This window comes from Bufo gargarizans, chromosome 2, assembly GCF_014858855.1.
Source record: "Bufo gargarizans isolate SCDJY-AF-19 chromosome 2, ASM1485885v1, whole genome shotgun sequence".
NCBI classification, from domain to species: Eukaryota; Metazoa; Chordata; class Amphibia; order Anura; family Bufonidae; genus Bufo; species Bufo gargarizans.
Genome location: NC_058081.1, coordinates 370,712,270 through 370,731,875, shown reverse-complemented (window position 1 = coordinate 370,731,875; position 19,606 = coordinate 370,712,270). Strand labels below are relative to the sequence as shown.

Here is a 19,606-nt window from a genome sequence, read left to right as displayed (position 1 = left end):
AAGAGTGGTTCTGCAGGTGGTGACCACAGACCACTTCTCAGTTCCTATGTTTCCTGGCTGATGTTTTGGTCACTTTTGAATGCTGGCGGTGCTTTCACTCTAGTGGTAGCATGAGACGGAGTCTAGAACCCACACAAGTGGTTCAGGTAGTGCAGCTTATCCAGGATGGCACATCAATGCGAGGTGTGGCAAGAAGGTTTGCTGTGTCTGTCAGCGTAGTGTCCAGAGCATGGAGGCGCTACCAGGAGACAGGCCAGTACATCAGGAGATGTGGAGGAGGCCGTAGGAGGGCAACAACCCAGCATCAGGACCGCTACCTCCGCCTTTGTGCACGGAGGAACAGGAGGAGCACTGCCAGAGCCCTGCAAATAGACCTCCAGCAGGCCACAAATGTGCATGTGTCTGCTCAAACGGTCAGAAACAGACTCGATGAGGGCCCGACGTCGACAGTTGGGGGTTGTGCTTGCAGCCCAACACCGTGCAGGACGTTTGGCATTTGCCAGAGAACACAAAGATTGGCAAATTCGCTACTGGCGCCCTGTGCTCTTCACAGATGAAAGCAGGTCCACACTGAGCACGTGACAGAGTCTGGAGATGCCGTGGAGAACGTTCTGCTGCCTGCAACATCCTCCAGCATGACCGGTTTGGCATTGGGTACGTTAGGCTACTTTCACACTTGCGGCAGTGTGATCCGGCGGGCAGTTCCGTCGTCGGAACTGGCCGCCGATCTGCCGCTGACTGAAAGCATTTGTGAGATGGATGCGGATCCGTCTCACAAATACATTGCAAGGACGGATCCGTCTCTCCGCTTGTCATTTTTTCTCATTTTTACCGATCTGCGCATGCCGGAACGACGGATCCGGCATTCCGGTATTCTGGATGCCGTATCCGGCGCTAATACATTCCTATGGGAAAAAATGCCGGATCCGGCATTCAGGCAAGTCTTCAGTTTTTTTCGCCGGAGAGAAAACTGTAGCATGCTGCTCTTTTGCCTGATCAGTCAAAACAACTGAACTGAAGACATCCTGATGCAAACTGAACGGATTACTCTCCATTCAGAATGCATGGGGATAAAACTGATCAGTTCTTTTCCGGTATAGAGCCCCTGTGATGAAACTCTATGCCGGAAAAGAAAAACGCAAGTGTGAAAGTACCCTAATGGTGTGGGGTGGCATTTCTTTGGAGGGCCGAACAGCCCTCCATGTGCTCGCCAGAGGTAGCCTGACTGCCATTAGGTACCGAGATGAGATCCCCAGACCCCTTGTGAGACCATATGCTGGTGCGGTTGGCCCTGGGTTCCTCCTAATGCAAGACAATGCTAGACCTCATGTGGCTGGAGTGTGTCAGCAGTTCCTGCAAGACGAAGGCATTGATGCTATGGACTGGCCCGCCCGTTCCACAGACCTGAATCCAATTGAGCACATCTAGGACATCATGTCTCGCTCTATCCACCAACTTCACGTTGCACCACAGACTGTCCAGGAGTTGGCAGATGCTTTAGTCCAGGTCTGGGAGGAGATCCCTCAGGAGACCGTCCGCAACCTCACCAGGGAGACATTACAAGGACATTACATCAAAGTTGGATCAGCCTGTAGTGTGTTTTTCCACTTTAATTTTGAGTGTGACTCCAAATCCAGGCCTCCATGGGTTGAAAAATTTTATTTCCATTTTTAAATTTTTGTGTGATTTTGTTGTCAGCACATTCAACTATGTAAAGAACAAAGTATTTCAGAAGAATATTTAATTAATTCAGATCTAGGATGTGTTATTTTTGTGTTGCCTTTATTTTTTTGAGCAGTGTATATATTTTCTCATTTCCCTGGTTCTTTTCTGGCCCTTTGTTTACATGCAATAAAAACTCTCTGCCCCTCCCCCTGCTCTTCTAAGGGAGTGAATACAAGAGCTGCCCTGAGTGACATGACTGCCTGCTGGGAGACTCTGCAGCATGTTGTATGTGTAGGACTACAAGTCCCAACTGTACAATGACACTGCTAATACACACAGGATCTTCCCCCTACCTCCTTGTGCAATGCTCTTTCTAGTATGTCAGCTCCAGTGCCCAGCATTGTCTCCTCACTGCCTGCAGAGCTGTGCAGCTGAAGGGGTTAAGAATCCTAGCAGAGAGTAGCCAGCAGTGAAGGGAGGGGGGGCGTGGCCAGCACAGTGACATCGAGGCTTGTAAAACGACCTTTATCAGAGCAGGGAGAGAAGCTGACATCACAGGTCATGTGACCCTCAGTGAAATCTGAGAAACCAGCCACTGGAGATAAAGTGAGTTAATTGGAAAGCTGTTACATTTGCTTAGTTAGGAACATAGGACAAAAAAATAACTCTAATAACCCCTTTAAGGCTACACAAAGACTGTGGTTAAACATTTTTAATTGAAAAAATAATTTTTAGCTCAATCAGTACAATACAGTAATACAAAAATGCCCCCAAAGGTGTAGATAGACCATGGGGTTCATCTAGGGTGGATTGATTTAAATCACTAGTCAGTAAGGCTTGATTTAAATCATAGTTTTCCACATAAAGACTAATTCTTGCTGGTATAACTTATAATATGCAAGTAGATGAAGATTTTTAGAATAACAACTTTTAATATTAGGTTGATTCTGTATTCATAGGGTTGTAGAAGTTAGGATTAAGGTCTTTTTCTCAACTCTGTTCTTAGGGAGAGAGCACCTTAATCGGTGTGAGGAGACTTTTAGGCCATACATGCTCCTCTGGAATTCTGGGAGGGGAGAAATGTAAATGAGCTCTTAACAAGCTTTGCCTCTAATGCCACCAGATGTAAGGCAACTATCCTATAAGTCAATATTCAACTCTTAAAATAAGCCTTGAGACATGACTTGGATATTAAATAAGCCAGCACCTCATCTGCAGACAGCTGTTTCGGACACAGGCCTCCTACCCAGTTAAGCCAGTACTCTCTGCTCTGCACTGATGGGCAATCACCCCGAAACAGCTGTCTGCAGACTAGGTGCTGGCTTATTTAATATCCAAGTCATGTCTCAAGGCTTATTTTAAGAGCTGAATATTGACTTATAAAATAGCTGCCTTACATCTGATGGCATTAGAGGAAAAGCTTGTTAAGAGCTCATTTGCATTTCTTCCCTCCCAGAATTCCAGAGGAGCATGTATGGCCTAAAAGTCTCCTCACACCGATTAAGGTGCTCTCTCCCTAAGGAGAGTTCGTGAACCCCCTTGTCCATTCACAATGTCATGCTCTTCCAGAGGTTTTTGTAAGATTATTGGGCACTTTCTCTGCCTACAAGATATTATCACAGATGCTTGGTTTACTTTTGCAGTTCTCAAAACTGAATTTGACTCAGCAGAGATCACAAAATCCGATTTAAATAAAAAAAAAATCTTTTTTTTTTTTTTTTTTTTTTCTTAAATCATTGATTTTTATCCAACCTGGGTTTATCAGTGTCCATTGGCTATGGAACTTATACATTTTGTCTTGCTTAAAATCTAATTTTCTTTTCCGTTTTTTTTACTGACGTGTGCATTTAATTTGAATCGGTTTGTACATCAGTAGTTTCTTTTACTGACCGTAGGCCAGTAAAAAGAATTACAAAAACATGCACTACTTTGGTCTGTGAGGCTGACCAGACACTCCCATTGAACATTGAACATTGAAATCTTTGGGTCCATGAAAATCACAGACACAGCACGGTTGGCATCTGTGTTGCATTCGTAGTACATCCATTTTTCAATGACGCACAGTAAAACAGGACACGTGGACCATGCACAGATCCTTAATGGATGAAACATGGATGTTGTTTTTCACAGATGTCAAACTGACACGTAAATATGGTCGAGGCCTAACGGTAAGATGTTTTTCTGAACACATTGTGTTGCTGACACATATTCTACTACATAGGATTGCCCATAAGTCTGCAGGGCTAATTGTGTATATGAGTCTGTAAGAAAATTCTGATACATAGAATTAAAGTTATATTTAGATATTTGGCTTGAAAATCAAAGTGCACCTTTTTAATTGTAGAATTTAGATGCAGAAAAAGAGAAGGAACTGGAAAGACAAGCTCGTATCGAGGCCAGCTTACGTGAGCGAGAGCGGGAGGTTCAGAAGGCGCGATCTGAGCAGACCAAGGAAATTGACAGGGAGCGGGAGCAGCACAAGCGAGAAGAGGCAATCCAGAATTTTAAAGCTCTTCTGTCTGATATGGTAATGATTACCCTTATTTAAATGGTAATTTATACTGTGATTGCTTATTTCTGTGTTTTTCCAGGAGCAATATCTGCAAACATAATGCAGATGTACAGTATTTAATGAGGGGAAGCAAAGAAGAAAAAAAAATCTAATTTTGTTCTTGAAGTTTGCGGTTTTAGCTTCATGGCATAGAAATTCTACTATTGCTTATGCAGTGTGCACATATACAGTAAATGGATTTTGATGTATTGGTATTCTTTCTTACAGGTACGATCATCTGATGTTTCATGGTCTGACACCAGAAGGACTCTTAGAAAAGATCACCGATGGGAGTCTGGCTCCCTGCTGGAAAGGGAAGAAAAGGAAAAGCTTTTCAATGAACACATTGATGCTCTTACTAAAAAGAAGCGTGAATATTTCAGACAACTGCTGGATGAAACGTATAGTGTACGTCACACAGCATTCTCTTGATCCTTTTTTTCTACTAGTCTAGTAGTTTATTTAATTTTATTTTATTTTATTTTTTTATTTTTTTTATGTGCCCCCCTAAGGGTACCCATGGCACATAATTCCGTACTGGATCCGAAACACTTCATATAAGTTAAATGCAGATTTGTTGTGGATTTCACCCATTTCACATATCCAACATGTGGCTACTTGTGCTAATACTCGAATTAACCTGTGCCAGCAAAATTGACTGTTTTAAATGTTTTGTATTTCTACATCCCATTAAAATATTGGAAATACACTGCCTGTCCCAAAAAAAAGTCGCCACCCAAAAAAAGTCACACGCTCTAATATTTAGTCGGACCACCTTTAGCTTTGATTACGGCACACATTCACAAGACTTATTTCCATCCAGTGTTGCATAAGTTTTTCACCATGATGATGGTGATGGTAGAGTCTAACTGCTGCGCAAAGCCTTCTCCAGCACATCCCAAACATTCTCAATGGGGTTAAGTTCTGGACTCTGTGGTGGCCAATCCATGTGTGAAAATGATGTCTCATGCTCCCTCAACAACGCTTTCACAAGCGGCTCAAGGAGGCTCATAACTATTTGCTTAGTTAAATCCAGGTGGTAACTTTCTTTTGGGACAGGCAGTGTATATTAGCTGATTTTCAGCCATTCTAATAACAAAGCTGCCTCTGTTTTTTAGATCACTTTAACATCAACGTGGAAGGAGGTAAAGAAGATAATTAAAGACGATCCTCGCTTCATAAAATTTTCTTCCAGTGACCGGGTGAGGAATTGTTATCCAAGATTCATGATTGTCATAGTATTGGTTTTGTGATCAGTTATGTAAGTATTTGGATTAACCCCCTCTGTTCTCACAGCTAGGGATGAGCGAATCGACTTCGGATGAAACACCCAAAGTTGATTTGCATAAAACTTTGTTCCAATACTGTATAAAGCAGGAGCTCCGTACAGTATTAGAATGTATTTGCTCCGATGAGCTGAAGTTATTTCTTCCTAGAAGTGTTGCGATACTTCAGGTAATAACTTGATAAATTAATTTGTACTGTAAAAAAAAAAAACATTTCTCACCCATATTCATTGGGGGACACCAGATCCGTGGGTATAGCGAATTCCTCTAGAAGGCGATGCCAGTAGTAAAAGCTGTTAGCTCCTCCCCTGGCAGCTATACCCCCTCCAGCCTGTAGTGAGAGCTTCAGTTTTTTCTAGTGTCAATAGGAGGCAAGACCTCCTGAAGATTTTTTGTTTTTTATTTTTTTTCCTTCTTTCAGGTGGAAAACAGTGGTCCGCCACGCTGCCTCCTCCCCCACAAGAAGACAAGGTGGACCAGGGCAGCCTCGCTCCCCTGCATACCGCCAGCAGAAGGGTCACCCATCCAAGTCCCTCTTCCAGCGTCCCGCCACTATGCCGTGGGCATTAACCCCCCTTAATAGGTGGCGTGTTTCCCTACCACTGGCTTAAGTACTTGCCGTATGCATTCCACCTTACATAGGTAGAGTAATTGCACTACCATTGCATACGGTCCCGAATGTCGCGCTATCCCTTTCCATGGGCGGGGTGCTGCACTTCACCGTGCTTCCTGTTGCAATAACCCCTTCTGCTAGTAATCCACTAGCGGGAATAACTAAACATTTCGGGATGCTGCAATTCAACTACGCCAAGGGGACGTGGCAACAGTCGGTACCTGCGGGTGCCAGGTACTGGCGCAGGTTTTGAACATGCTTATAACATCCTCTGTCTTCTCAAGGGGTTGCCTAGCATCACTTATGTGTCCCAGAGACCCCCCCCATCTCCATGGGCCTCCACCATTCCTGTCGGTCATGATATTGTCCGCTTCAATGTGTAGTGCGTACACCATTGCACATATATGGTGAGTACGTTCCAGCGAGTCGAGTGTTCACTGACTCTGTATTCTCTACCCACCACTCCTCCTTCCCTAGGAAAGTGCTTATGCTGGCACTCTCCATAGGTGCAGCTTTGTCCCTAATGCTAGAGTTCGTAGTCGCTGCAGTGGGACATCCCCCTCAGTTAGGGGTCCTACCCTGACGCTAACTTTGGCAGTTGCTCCTATTCAGCGCCCTTCCAGGTAGAGTTTTTAAGTTGGCTCTACTTCTCTGAGACAGTATGGTACGTGGCTTCTACAGATAGTCTTAGGCCTCCCCCTCAGTTTTGCGCTGACGGGGCAAGCGCTGGATACTGTTGTGGGAGTGGTATTTGCGTTACCACCACATACTTCGGTTCTTCTGCACAGCTAATTCGTCAGGTGGTGGACTCTTCTAGCACTGAATTCGGTGGCCTCTGCGGGTGGCCCCCTCCTCTGCTGTGGTATGGGGCTAGCGATACAGTATGACTTCCTCCTCAGGCGGAATTTTTTTTGCACAACCACTTGGCTACTTCTGTATAGCGCCGGTCTCAGATGGGGAATGGGCTTTAGACCTAGCCTATTCTTCTCCTGTCTTTTTCCTCCTCTGGCTCATGGTTCATAGCCACCCCGCAAGCCTTGGTAGCTCCTACGTTAATACCTTTCGCTCATCTGCATTTGCACAGGGTATTCATTTTGTGGCGCTCCGGTCCCGACTGGTGGGCTGTGGCGCCCACCACGTCCCTCCTTCTACAGGTATTCCTTCCATTGGTCCCGGGTGTGCTAACGAAATCTACATAAAAGTTTTCCACCTTTCTCTCCCGAGCAAGAGATCAGGAAGCATGCAGCATGGACGCCCTGATATCTCCTTCACAGGAGTTCTCCCTCCTTATGTGTTTCCCTCCCCCTCCTACCCAAGTTTCTAAGGAAGATCAGGAAGGAGGGCATTCCGACACGCGTGGTATGCTGACCTTGTTCTCCTTCGAGGAGACTTCCCTTGGTCACTGCCACTCGGAGACTACCTTCTTTCTCAGGGTCCGGTCTTACATCAGCATTTAAGGTCTTTTCGTTTAACGCCATGGCTATTGAATCCGCCATTCTGATGCGGAGAGAGTTTTCGACGGACGTCATCCGCACTATGATTCAGGCCAGGATCTTTTATAGGACCTGGAGGTCCTTCCTGGGCTTTTGTGGAAGCTGGGACATCCTCTCAGTTTTTTTTTCTCTCCCCATTGTCCTATCCTTTTTACAATCGGGGTTTGACCTTGGTTTAGCCCTTAGTTCCTTGATGGGTCAGGTGTTGGCGCTTCTATCCTAGGGGACACAGTTTTCCAGCGTCCCCTGGTGCCATGAAAACCTTCCTTCAGGGAGCGGCACATACGGTTCCTCCTTACTGTACTCCTCTACCACCTTGGGATCTAAATATAGTCCTCTCAGCACTACAGACTTCTCCCTTCGAGCCCTTTGCTGGAGATTTCTCTCTGACTCCTGTCCTGGAAGGTAGTTTTTTTTTCTTGCGGCTATCACATCCATCAGATGGGTGTCACTGGTGGGGGGCGCTCTTTTGCAGAGAACCCTTCCTGGTTCTTCACAAGGATAAGGTGGTTCTCCGGCCCATTCCTTCTCCCTCGGTGGTGGTCTCTGACTTCCATATCAATGACGAAATTGTCCTTCCTTCACTGTCTCTCTCCTTCCCACTCTAGGGAAGGGAGTTACATCATTGGACGTTGTCAGGGCTCTGATTATTTGGCAGCATCCAATCCCTTTAGGTGTCACGGCTCACTCCACCAGCGCGGTGGGCGCTTCTTCGGCTCGCAGGATCATGCTGGCAGGTTCCTGTGTCCCCCAATGAATATGGGTGAGAAAAGGAGATTTTTGTATAACTTACCAGTAAAATCTCTTTCTCGCTCTTCATTGGGGGACACAGCACCCACCCAGTGTTGTTGTTCCAGTTGCGGCAGTGTTGTTTAGAACCCCGTTGTTGGTTCCTTGGCATTGTTGGTGTTCCACATTTTTTCATTGGTTAACTTGCCTTTCCTAATTTTTGTACACAAACTGAAGCTCTCTCTCCAGGCTGAAAGGGGTATAGCTGCCGTGGGAGGGGCTAACCGTTTTTTTTTGTGTCAACGCCTCCTAGAGGACATAGCTATCCCCACGGTTCCTTTGTCCCCCAATGAAGAGCGAGAAAGAGATTTTACTGGTAACAGATACAAAAATCTCCTTTTCCCGAACTCTGGTTCAGTTCCAAATGGTACCTTGGAACCAATCCCAAGTTCGGGAAATGTTTTTTTACAGTACAAATTAATTTATGAAGTTATTACCCAAAGTCTCTTGAGACTTTGCGAATCAATAACTTCGGCTCATCGGAGCCTATACATTCTAATACTGTAGAGCTCCGTACAGTATTAGAACAACGTTTTATGCGAATCGACTTTGCATGTCTCATCTGAAGTTGATCGCTCATCCCTACTCACAACCATAACTTTTTTATTTTTTATTCACATAGCCATATGAGGGCTTGTTCTATACAGGAAAAGTTGAACTTCTAGTGTCACAATTTAATATTGCATATGATGTAGTGGGAAGCTGAAAAAAATTCCAAATGAGGTGAAGTTGGAAAAAATATATACAATTCCGCCATAGTTTTTTTTTTCCGCATTCCCAAGGCTACAAAACTTACCTGTTCCCTTCATTCTTTGTGTCAGTATGATTACAGCAACACCACATTTGTATAGTTTTTCTTGTGTTTGAAAGGGGTTGTCTCACATCAGCAAATAGCACTTATTTCGAGAAAGTTAATTCAAGGCATTTAATAATGTATTGTTATTATCCATATTTATTTTTCCATCACATTATACTCTGCTCGTTTCCATGGTTGCGACCAACCCGCAATCCATCAGTGGTGGTCGTGCTTGCACACTGTAGGAAACAACACCAGCCTATGTGCAGAGGCCGACACTTTTTCCTATAGTGTTCAAGCACGACCACCACTGATGGATTGCGGGGTGGTCATAACTATAGAAATTTCCTTGTGTTACCTTCCTCTACATAATACATACAATACTATTTGCTGAAGTGAGACAACTCCTTTAACAAAGAAAAAAAAAAAAAAAAAACACTGATAAAACAAAAACTGATTTTTATAACTTTTTTCCCCTTTGCATCCCCACATTCTGACCCCCCCATAACTTTTTTTTTTATGTCTATGGAGCTGTGTGGGACTCATTTTGTGGGGTGATGTGTAGTTTTCAGTGTTACCATTTTAGAGTGTGTGCCATTTGGATCACTTTTTATTCATTTATTTGAGGAAGTGAAGCACCAAAAATGGCGAATTGGCCATTTTGAGTTTTTTCAATTCAGACCTGCGGTTTGCTGCGATTTCTGCAGTTTCTGATCCGCGGGGATCAGAAACTTTACGATTCAAAAAAACGTTCCTGTATCCCTCCCCCCTGCACCCTGAGTTATTTGAGCCCGGTGGGAGGTGCAGGGGGAGGGCTGCGGGCGGTGCGGCAGGCGGGATCGCGATCCCCCTCCCGCCTCCCATTGCATAATCGTTGGCGTCTAGTGGGTATACCAGGGGGCCAGCACATTGCTGGCTCCCTGGTATAAACGGCTGACATCGATGATGCGATGTCAGCCGTTTAACCCTTTCCATACAGCGGTCCGTACGGACCGCTGTATGGAAAAGGTTAACATCTCAGGGAGCTCCCTCCCTCTCCCATCGGGGGGGCTGCTGTGCCTTTGCAGCCCCCCGAATGGAGAGGGAGAGAGCTCCCAGGCAGCCCCCCAAGCCCCGTCCTTACCCTTCCCCATCTGCGCAGTTCTGGCCACTACTGAGCAGACGGGGAAGGTTCCCATGGCAACAGGACGCCTTCTCAGGCGTCCTGCTGTCCATGGTTCTGAACAGATCTGTGCTGAAAGGCATAGATCTGTTCAGACAAAGTGTAAAATACAGTACTGTATATTGTACTGTACTGTACTGTATTATACAGACATCAGACCCACTGGATCTTCAAGAACCAAGTGGGTCTGGGTAAAAAAAAAGTGAAAAGTAAAAATAAAAAAACACACTTATCACTGATTAAAAATGAAAAAAATAAAATTCCCTACACATGTTTGGTATCGCCGCGTCCGTAACGACCTGATCTATAAAACGGTCATGTTACTTTACCCGAACGGTGAACGCCATAAAAATAAAAAATTAAAAACTATGATAAAATTAGAATTTTGCCCACCTTACTTCCCAAAAAAGGTAATAAAAGTGATAAAGTCGCATGTACGCCAAAATTGTAACAATCAATCCGTTATCTCATCCAGCAAAAATCATACCCTACCCAAGATAATCGCCCAAAAACTGAAAAAACTATGGCTCTTAGACTATGGAAACACTAAAACATGATTTCTTTTGTTTCAAAAATGAAATCATTGTGTAAAACTTACATAAATAAAAAAAAAGTATACATATTAGGTATCGCCGCGTCCGTATTGACCGGCTCTATAAAAATATCACATGACCTAACCCCTCAGGTGACCACCGTAAAAAAATTAAAATAAAAACGATGTAAAAAAAGCCATTTTTTTGTCATCTTCCGTCACAAAAAGTGTAATAGCAAGCAATGAAAAAGTCATGTGCACCCCAAAATAGTGTCAATCAAACAGTCATCTCATCCCACTAAAAATGAGACCCTACTTAAGATAATCGCCCAAAAATTGAAAAAACTATGGCTCTTAGACTATGGAGACACTAAAACATTTTTTTTGTTTTAAAAATTAAATTATTGTGTAAAACTTACATAAATAAATAAAAATTGTATACATATTGGGTATCACCGCGTCCGTGACAACCTGCTCTATAAAATTACCACATGATCTAACCTGTCAGATGAATGGTGTAAATAACAAAAAAAAAAGTGCCAAAAAAGCAATTTCTTGTTACCTTGCCGCACAAAGTGTAATATAGAGCAACCAAAAATCATATGTACCCTAAACTAGTACCAACAAAACTGCCACCCTATCCCGTAGTTTCTAAAATGGGGTCACTTTTTGGGAGTTTCTACTCTAGGGGTGCATCAGGGGGCTTCAAATGGGACATGGTGTCAAAAAAAACAGTCCAGCAAAATCTGACTTCCAAAAACCGTATGGCATTCCTTTCCTTCTGCACCCTGCCGTGTGCCCGTACAGCAGTTTACAACCACATATGGGGTGTTTCTGTAAACTACAGAATCAGGGCCATAAATAATGAGTTTTGTTTGGCTGTTAACCCTTGCTTTGTAACTGGAAAAAAAATATTAAAATGGAAAATCTGCCAAAAATGAGAAATTTTGAAATTGTATCTCTATTTTCCATTAAATCTTGTGCAACACCTAAAGGGTTAACAAAGTTTGTAAAATCAGTTTTGTATACCTTGAGGGGTGTAGTTTCTTAGATGGGGTCACTTTTATGGAGTTTCTACTCTAGGGGTGCATCAGGGGGCTTCAAATGGGACATGGTGTCAAAAAACCAGTCCAGCAAAATCTGGCTTCCAAAAACCATACGGCGCACCTTTCACTCTACGCCCCGCTGTGTGGCCGTACAGTAGTTTACGGCCACATATGGGGTGTTTCTGTAAATGGCAGAGTCAGGGCAATAAAGATAGTCTTGTTTGGCTGTTAACCCTTGCTTTATTAGTGGAAAAAATGGGTTAAAATGAAAAATTAGGCAAAAAAATGAAATTCTCAAATTCCATCCCCATTTGCCAATAACTCTTGTGCAACACCTAAAGGGTTAACAAAGTTTGTAAAAATCAGTTTTGAATACCTTGAGGGGTGTAGTTTATAGAATGGGGTCATTTCTGGGTGGTTTCTATTATGTAAGCCTCGCAAAGTAACTTCAGAGCTGTAGTGGTCCCTAAAAATTGGTTTTTTGTAAATTTCTGAAAAATTTCAAGATTTGCTTCTAAACTTCTAAGCCTTGTAACATCCCCAAAAAATAAAATATCATTCCCAAAATAATTCAAACATGAAGTAGACATATGGGGAATGTAAAGTCATCACAATTTTTAGGGGTATTACTATGTATTACAGAAGTAGAGAAACTGAAACTTAGAAATTTGCTAATTTTTCCCAATTTTTGGTAAATTTGGCATTTTTTATGCAAAAAAAAAATATATTTTTACTTTATTTTACCAGTGTCATGAAGTACAATATGTGACGAAAAAACTATCTCAGAATGGCCTGGATAAGTCAAAGCGTTTTAAAGTTATCACCACTTAAAGTGACACTGGTCAGATTTGCAAAAAATGGCCTGGTCCTAAGGTGTAATAAGGCTGTGCCCTTAAGGGGTTAAAAAAAAAAAGTGTGAAAGTTTTTTCATTGTGCTTTTCTATTTAGGATCCTACTCCTGGCTTTGACAAAAAAGAAAAAAAAAAAAACTGCACGTTCAGACCGGACTTGAGGGACCAGTAGGAGATGTTAGGCCACCTGCCTGTTTTTTTTAAACTAGTTAGAATGTCCCAGTATAACTCTTATAATATCAATATTTATGAGGTTGACTAGAGCTGTTAACTGGTGTGGGCATTTACAGTGTGGTCAAATGTGAATGTGGAACCAATTTTAGATCTTTTAAACAAGGAATGTGAAATAAAATATGTTTGTGTCTTTTCCATTTATATCCTTAACATGGTTGATTTAATGACTTTTCTTTGCTTTCTGTTGACAGAAAAGACAACGGGAATTTGAAGAATATATCCGAGACAAACACATCACTGCCAAAGCTGACTTTAGGACTCTCTTGAAAGAGACTAAATTCATTACATACAGGTTTGTGACATTACAGATGTATGTGTCATAGTAGTAATCATTGCCGTGATATTGCTTTGACCTTGCATACACAAGAAAAATCTCATACTAAGACTATGACCATGAGATTGAAGTACACATCAGAGAAATCTGATGTGTGGCCAGCACAGTTCAATCCATGCATGTAATAGCATCCTAAAGGGGGCCTACATTATAGAAGGCTGAAGTTGTGGACAACCCTAACTATTGAGGTCTGGTGTTTCAGCCATGTCCATTATACCCAGATAGGATATCACACCAGTGTCTTTTTAGGCCTCATATTTTAAGTATAAACTTTTTTTAAAGTCAGACACAATACATAGAATTTAGTTATACTAGTGGGTATAGTTAAAAATCTGCTCATATTTTTTTCTTAACAGATCGAAAAAATTAGTTCAAGAATCTGACCAGCACCTGAAAGATGTTGAAAAGATACTGCAAAATGACAAACGCTATCTAGTACTTGACTGCATTCCTGATGAACGACGGAAGCTTATTGTATCCTATGTAGATGACCTTGACAGACGTGGCCCCCCACCCCCACCAACTGCCTCAGAGCCTGCACGAAGATCCACAAAATAGTGGGACATTTCACAAACTGGTATAACGTCCATTCATACCTCTGCATGAGACACCTGCAAGGTTTATATCAGAGAACTGTACTGAATCCAACCACAAGTCTGCAAAAAGGAGAGCAAACACAAGGAGGAGCAGCAGCAGTAGTGACTTTTCAGCTGAAACGGCTATCTGTGCAACACTCTAGCAATGTAACCTACTGTCTTTGTGTCACCGCATTCACAAATCTGTCTTGTCATCTCCAAAAGTCTGCCTATTTCAGGTTTAAATGAAATTGTGACTTGAGAACACCCCAGTCACTTGGTATTTTATCCTATCATGTTTGCATAGTAAGACCGAATGTTTTCTGGATTGTTTTCTGATTTTTATTTTTTTCCTTTCTGATTTGAAGATGATACAATGCTGGAGTCAGGTTTTTTTTTTTTTCTTCAAGAGATGTCCGTAATATCACGATTTAGAATGAGGCCTTGGTGTTGCTATCAAACTGACATGATAGTAACTTTTGCTGTAAACTAAAAAAAAATGTTCTATGTCTTTTTTCCCCCTTAATTTTTTGTCTTGACCTTCATTTCATTTGCAGTAGATGATTACCCAGCAAGGTAATTCTCGTGAAAGCTTATGCTCCCATAAAACTTGTGTTTCTGAAGTTTAATTTTGTTGGGTTTGGTTAATGTATTGAAGTACAATAAACCTTTTTTATATATGTGGATTGTAAATGTGTGTATAAGTGTTTGCACCTGAAGTGCCAGTGGTCCTTACAGAATATAGAGCATGATGTTTAATCTATAGATACACATTTATCCTCCAGTTTCATTTACTATAATCTGCTTGCACTTAAGGCTGCATGGAAAAATTAGGTAATTTTCAGGAAATTGTAATAGAAATATTAAATGTAGTATGTTTAGAGAAGTTGTAAAGGTTAAAGAGGACCTGTCACCACTCCTGACATTCTCGTTTTAATAGCTTCATGCATTCCCCATGTAACAACATTCCCCCCCCAAACTGGTTACCACCCCTCTGTACCCTTACTGCAGACTGCTAGTAATTCATAACTTCTAGTAGAAATAACACAGGAATGGTACAACATAGAGCCATAAGAATAGAGGCTCCAGAATTGTTGTTACAGAGAAGTGGTGTTTTATGTGCCCACTTCATGTCAGAGTAAAATCAGAAGAAAGCCACCCAGGTTAGTTACATGAAATTTGTTTATGGATCACAAAGGTGTCACTTATATAGCGTTTTTCTTTTGTTTTTGTTTTTTTTTGTTTTGTTTTTTTCTCTCTGCTCCTTCAGTAACTAGGTATATCACATCCTGCTCTTCGGGCCTGTGGCATTGCAGCTGTCTGCAATTTGTCTGTGTCACAAATACAGGGCCAAGAGCTTGCTGAATGTAATTACAAGCTTTAGTCTCTCAAGCAAATGGCGCACATACTCCTTTTATAGTTACTGGTGACGATGAAACGTTTCTGTCTTAAAGGGGTTCTCTGGGCTCTTTCATATTGATGACCAATCCTCAGGATAGGTCATTAATATCAGATCGGGGGCGGGTCAGCAACACGCATCTACCCCGCCGATCAGCTGTATGAGGAGACGGCAGGCACTGTGCGCATGTGCCGTCTCCCTTCCCTTTTTCTGTTCAGTGCTGCTGTCCCATACAGTGGTGAGCAAGAAGGGAGACGGCAGGTGCTGTGTGCACGTGCCGTCTCCTCATACAGCTGATTGGCAGGGGTGCTGGATGTCGCCCCCCCTTCCCCTTCCCGCAGATCTGATATTGATGGGCTATCCTGAGGATAGGTCATCAGTATGAAGAAGGCCGGAGAACCTCTTTAAAGTTATGAGAGAGATCACAGTACAGCCTCCCTGGCTCTATACTTATCTTAGAGGAGGCACCTGTTATAACTTTGAAGCAAATACAGTTGACAGTTCTTTCCAAGGCTGCCAAACCTCTGTGAATAGGTGAACAACATGTCCATAAGTTTCCAGGTGGAAAGAAGCTTAGGGGTGGCTGTACGCGATTTGGATTACATGTTGTCCCGTGCAAATTTTCATGCAGAAAAATCGCAGCATCATACAGTACCAGCAAAGTACATGAGATTAGACAAATCTCATGTACACTTTTTTTTTTTTTTTTTTTTCTTAGGAACGAAAAATTGACCTGCTGTGGAGATTTTGAAGCCTGTAGCATTAGTTGCATTTTTCATGGAAGGGTGAGATCTGCAGAAAATCCGCACCAGAAACAGATGTGCAGCCACCCTAAAGAGGTTGTATAGTAATGTGCATATCCACTTACCTAGGTAGTCGCACATACTCGGTTCCATCTTTCAGATCTTCTTGTACAAGCTGTGACAGTTATAGGAAGAGAGCTGCAGCAGAAAGGGGACATCCCCTGAGCTGCTGGACTGAAATGAATCTAACAGCGCAATTGAAGCAGTAAAGAGAGATTTCTTGATCCATGTGGTATTGGGCTGGTTCTATCTTTGTTAGAAAGATATTGTCATGTTCTATATTTTCATTTAATCATGGCATAACTCCTTTAATGATCAGGCCCACTCTGGACATCTACAAATGATTCATTAAATAATGTATCTTTATATATTGGGTCATTGATTTGCCAGAAAAGAAATCTTCTGACATGTCCTTTTGCAGATTCTCCCCAGAATTTGCCTGTATTTTGCAGCATTCATTTTGTGTGTTATTCCCCAATTCCTTGTTCACGTGGATAAGCAGCTCCCAAGGCGAGTCTGGTAATGGCTTATTTCTGTAAATCACTTTCTATGCTGAGGTTTAAAGGTTCTTAATGGCCATGTATGGTACACTGAGAGACGTTTCTCAAGACTGGTGTTCCCATACACCAGTCTTGATCACTCTACACTGGAGTGAGATGCGCCTAATTTAAGGGGGAGATGCCTCTTACATCAGGTACATCTTTGGCAGTCCATGCCAGAAACTGAAGTTTACCCCAGCTAGGGCTGGTGTAGAAGTCGGCCATAACGTATGCCAGTTTAAGAAGAAAAAATTCCACAGCACTTCCCAAATGTGAGTCAAAAAAAGTATATTTCAATCACCAAACAGCAATGTTTTGGTCTCACAGGGACATTTCTCAAGCAATGACATTATACATAGGTGCTCTGTGCATATAAATAGGGTTCCCAATATAACTCCTTAATTAACATGATTATACACAAAATGTGCAAATACATGCTGAAAATGCAAAAATTCAGTGGTCTATTAATGTACATGATTGTAGATACTCAATAATTCTCATGATCCTGATATTGTGACAAAATTCATATAGGTGTCTCTAAAATTAATAAAGTTTCCGAATTACCAATCCTAAAATAAGAAGGTGCACATGTGCTAAATAAAAAACAGACAAAAACATAAATGTGTGGACACAGCCAGCATGGATTCCAGTACATCAGGTGGTTTTCGGCGTAGCACTTAACCCACTGCGCATGCGCAAATGACGTGCACACTTCCACCAGTTTCAGGCATAAATTATAGTAAATCCGCCTCACCATACTAAGCCCTGCCCTTTTCTCACCATTTCAGAAAATTGGCAAGAAGCTTAAAAAGCCGCAAATTGTTCCTCACTGTATAACCAGAAAAATAAAATGGAGCAATCTCCACCTGCTGTCCAAAGGAGCAGTTCATCCTGGCACAAGCAAAGAGCAATACAGAACATGCTCTGTAATGTAGAGATGCCAGTGTACGGTTGATCCTGATTGAATTTTACAATGCCTTAGGAAGATCATTGGGGCAGATTTACTATTGAAAACGCACCAGTTCTTTTTGCGCAAACTGAAACCTTGTCAGTCAGGGGGGCAATGCTTAAATGCATCTCTGTGTGCCAAAATTTAGGTAAATTTTTTTGCAGTAGAATGAAGTCAAATAATGGTGTAAATGAAGACTGGATCAGGGATCAGCAACCTTCAGCACTCCGCCTGTTCTGAAACTGCCGTTCTATGGGAGTTACTAGAACAACCAGGTGCATGCTGGGAGTTATAGTTTCACAGCAGCTGTTGTGCTGAAGGTTGATCCCTGGACTAGACAGTTTAAAGAGGACCTTTCATCGGTCCAAACATTGTGAACTAAGTATTATGATATATACAGCGGCGCCCAGGGATCTCACTGCACTTACTATTATCCCTGGGCGCCGCTCCGTTCTCCCGTTATGTCCTCCAAGTAAAGTTTTTTTCTCCTAGGCTGTGAGCTCTGCTATGCGATTTGGCCAGCGCTGCAGCCTAGGAGAAGGAGACGCCCAGCAGAACAAGGGCAGACTCTGCCTACTATAGCCAAGTCCCCGAATATACCGGAGGACATAACGGGAGCACGGAGCAGCGCCCAGGGATAATAGTAAGTGCAGTGAGATCCCTGGGCGCCGCTGTATATGTCATGATACTGAGTTCACAATGTTTGGACCGATGAAAGGTCCTCTTTAAAGATGCCACGGATTTATCACACATCAGCCACTATAATAAATCTGGCACAGTTCAAGGCCAAGTTAATATTCTGTCTCAACGTATATTGAAAATATTGTAACTAGGGATGAGCGAATAAACTTCGGATGAAACAGCCCAAATTGATTTGCATAAAACTTTGTTCTAATACTGTATGGAGCAGGAGCTCTGTACAGTGTTAGAATGTATTGGCTCAGCTGAGCCAAAGTTATTGCTTCACGAAGTCTCGCCAGACTTCGTGCAATAATTTTTTATAAATTCCTTTTTACTGTAAAAAAACAATTTCCTGAGCTTGGGTTTGGTTCCAAGGTACCACTTTTTTGTCTTCTCTTGCAGGACTGTTGAAGTGTTCACTATGCCTGCTAGATGAAGGCATGCAATGAACTCTCTTTTAAAAGGCCTGCATAGTGGGACTTTGGGAAGCTGGATGGTCCATACATGAAATCTTGGAAAGAGTTTAACGAGAAGCTTCTATAGTTCATTGTTGGTGTTGACAGATGTCAGAGGACAGCACTCGCACGTATTGAAGGTTCTGAACAGTCAAGATAGATGCACTCCAAGATCGCCATGTGAGACCAAATGCTGTATCTCAAAGGACAACCATGGCATCCAGTAGCTCATTTGCCACTGACCTCTTATTGCCAAGAGCCCCTGCACTGGTACTGCAAGACAGCCCATTAGAGGCATGAATGGCAAACTATATGTTCAGTGGAGAAAGCAGGTCCTGCCTTGGTAGTAATGATTGCTGCATCAGAGTTCACTAAGAAACCCTAGATAAAATCAATGGAGAAAAAAAACTGGACAGGAAAAGGGAATAGCTTCTCACATCAGTACAAAGACCTAGCTCCCATGGTAAATGCAAGATGGATAAGGATTTGTGGCCAACAGCATAGTTGTGGTAGTTACTGTAAAAAAAACTCATGAGATCTCAGGCCTGTGGTTTCAACAGAAGAGGAAAAAAAAACATGAGTGGGTCTTTCCTAGAAATCAATGCCTGTGGACATTGTCTAGATAAAAGACGCCGTCTACCTTAAGATGCCAGAAAATCCTAGGGAGGAGAGTACCTGAAGATGAACTGTAGAAAACAACCAAAATGTTCACTGGAGAGCCAAGGGATGTAGAGATCACTAACCTTGGTCATAAGTACTAAAGTGAGGCAGTCTGCTACCAAGTAGACCACTACTGGGATGTGGGCTGCAGACATTCAGAATCTGTAGCTCTAATAGGATTGTGGTTGACTCT

At 42.5% G+C, this 19,606-nt stretch overlaps 1 protein-coding gene across 2 annotated transcripts in view; it reads left to right on the top strand.

Annotated features, from left to right (window-relative positions):
* Nucleotides 1-14,613, top strand: part of TCERG1 (transcription elongation regulator 1) — a 95,003-nt gene extending 80,390 nt beyond the window's left edge. For both annotated transcript variants that reach the window (XM_044280742.1, XM_044280741.1), the window contains 5 exons: nucleotides 4,010-4,192; nucleotides 4,445-4,624; nucleotides 5,335-5,418; nucleotides 13,210-13,310; nucleotides 13,709-14,613. In XM_044280742.1, coding sequence (XP_044136677.1) covers nucleotides 4,010-4,192; nucleotides 4,445-4,624; nucleotides 5,335-5,418; nucleotides 13,210-13,310; nucleotides 13,709-13,910 — 750 coding nt within the window. In that variant the 3' untranslated portion in view covers nucleotides 13,911-14,613. The remainder of the gene's footprint in view (nucleotides 1-4,009; nucleotides 4,193-4,444; nucleotides 4,625-5,334; nucleotides 5,419-13,209; nucleotides 13,311-13,708) is intronic.
* Nucleotides 14,614-19,606: the final 4,993 nt, after the last annotated feature.